The sequence below is a fragment of the Penaeus monodon genome, chromosome 23 (assembly GCF_015228065.2).
Source record: "Penaeus monodon isolate SGIC_2016 chromosome 23, NSTDA_Pmon_1, whole genome shotgun sequence".
Taxonomy (NCBI): Eukaryota; Metazoa; Arthropoda; class Malacostraca; order Decapoda; family Penaeidae; genus Penaeus; species Penaeus monodon.
Window position 1 is genome coordinate 37,146,785 of NC_051408.1, and position 2,018 is coordinate 37,148,802.

The 2,018-nt window shown below is 38.7% G+C and overlaps 1 protein-coding gene across 1 annotated transcript in view; it reads right to left on the minus strand.

The window, feature by feature from the left end:
* The window catches only part of LOC119587975, a gene marked incomplete in the record, with an annotated part of 17,684 nt that extends 15,705 nt beyond the window's left edge, over positions 1 to 1,979 (minus strand). Inside the window, 2 exon segments of the mRNA XM_037936692.1 lie at positions 1,818 to 1,858; positions 1,860 to 1,979. Coding sequence (XP_037792620.1) covers positions 1,818 to 1,858; positions 1,860 to 1,945 — 127 coding nt within the window.
* Between the last annotated feature and the right edge of the window lie 39 nt (positions 1,980 to 2,018).

Sequence of the window (2,018 nt, forward strand, 5' to 3'; positions counted from 1 at the left end):
CTTTATCACACCACACTTCTCACGATACGAAGGTTTCCCGAGCGCTGTTCCATCAGTACTACGAAAGTGCGAGTCACTGGATGGTGACGAGGTTCACTTAAAGAAAGAAAGGTATTTTTATCAAAGTAGTATATTGCGAAATTACTATGCACTTACTATGCAATTATTATGAATAAACTTGCAAGAAATGTACAATCAGCGGGAAATGACTGCCGGTAATTGGAAAAGTTGTAGGAAAAAGAATACGGGAATGGAATTCACATGAAATGACTTGATTCGTCAATGTGCTTACGCATTACACTTGAAAAAATTGTCAGTCTGCAAAATAAATAAGAAATTAAATGTGCATCTTTCATATATTCACCATATTTTTATGATATAAATTCATATTACGAATATCTGAATATCTTTCGGATCGTAAACAAACAATATGGTGTAGATGCACTACCGGTCCTTGAATAATGGGAAAATTCTCGCCAAGCTGCTATAACCACCGTTTCACTTATGAACACAATGTCGTTGCAGTCCAGTGAGGACACTCCATCATACAAGCTCTTTCTACAAGAATTATTATAGAATGCGTCCATGCATTAGTCGTCGTTAGTTGCCTGAACCCAGCCTAACCTTACCTCATTTATTCCAACCCAAGGTCTCTTTAGAATAGCCTAACAGTGGTATAACCCGTCCTGTTTATACTGTATAATTCCCTAACACTAATAGTCAGGTGTATTAATATTTGTCGGGAAGTTGACCTGAAAAAAAACTCATCTACACTGAAAAAATAAGGTTGTCTACGTGAGTTCTATGTATACACACTGATCTTTTATCTACATGTACGTGCGTGTGCGTGCAACCGTGGACCATACCTCCATGATAAATTATGCACGAGCTCATTGTTGGTAGTCATGAGCAGTTTGCATCATACCATGGTCAGTGACAACGTCTACTATTCACCATCGAATTCTTGGTCAGGGTATGGGAACGAACTTGTTGACAGCTTGACAGGACGTGAAGGCAGCATCCCTTACCAAGATGCCTTCAAGATGAAATGAGTTCTTAATTAGGGTGCAAAGCAGCTGGGGGCAAGACCTCCATCTCGATGAAAAATTATACGAGTACCACGACATAACAACCGAAGGCTCTCTTTGGGATGATCAAAAAACAAGTACACTAGATACTCCGTGGTCTTTACTTCCTTACAACGCTAGCCGCCTAACACTACTCGGCTGATAAACTAAATGCTCCAGGCCACACACACATGGCCCATCTATTTAACCTCCATTTAAACTCTTACTTGTGTTTGTGTGACACAAAGGCAGACGGACAGCCGGAGACAAGTGTAATGTGAGCGCGAGTGGATGTTAGCATGACAGTGAGAAATAATAAGGTATGTTTGTGCGCAACATTAAACAAAATTTCTATTGTTGTCTCAACGTTTCCGTTAAACGTATTACATCTATTCCCGCGAACATGCTATCGAGTATTACATTTCGGGTTATTTACCGTTGTAATATGTAACCAGAATTCATAACATTGTTACACTTTTACAAACTAGAAATTTTCAATGTTAATTCTTGTCATGAAGACATTATAAACAACCTAATGTAACATCTTTATAAGCTAGGGGTTGCTGAAGTAAAATAACAACCAAGGTACCAGAATCTCTCATCCTAACTTATGCCGTATACTACAAAAACAACATATAAAATCTATATCAAAGGAATTAGAAAATGAACAACAACGACAGCATAAAGTACCTGTGTAGCAGGAATTTTCCCCCAGTCGTTATGTTCCGACCTTACAATAATACCACATACCTGTTAACTTGGATCTCCAATGCATTTATCTAGCAAGAACGGAACTGAGCGTGGAGACTGGATGTTAGCGTTTCCTGTTGATTGTGAAGTCCGCGTTTCCCTGTACTGAGTAACAAAATTGTACTCATTAGCTCAACAAAACTTTGAACTCAGTTGCTTTTGACTCTGTGTTCTTGAGTCGAAACTTATATAAATGCAAGT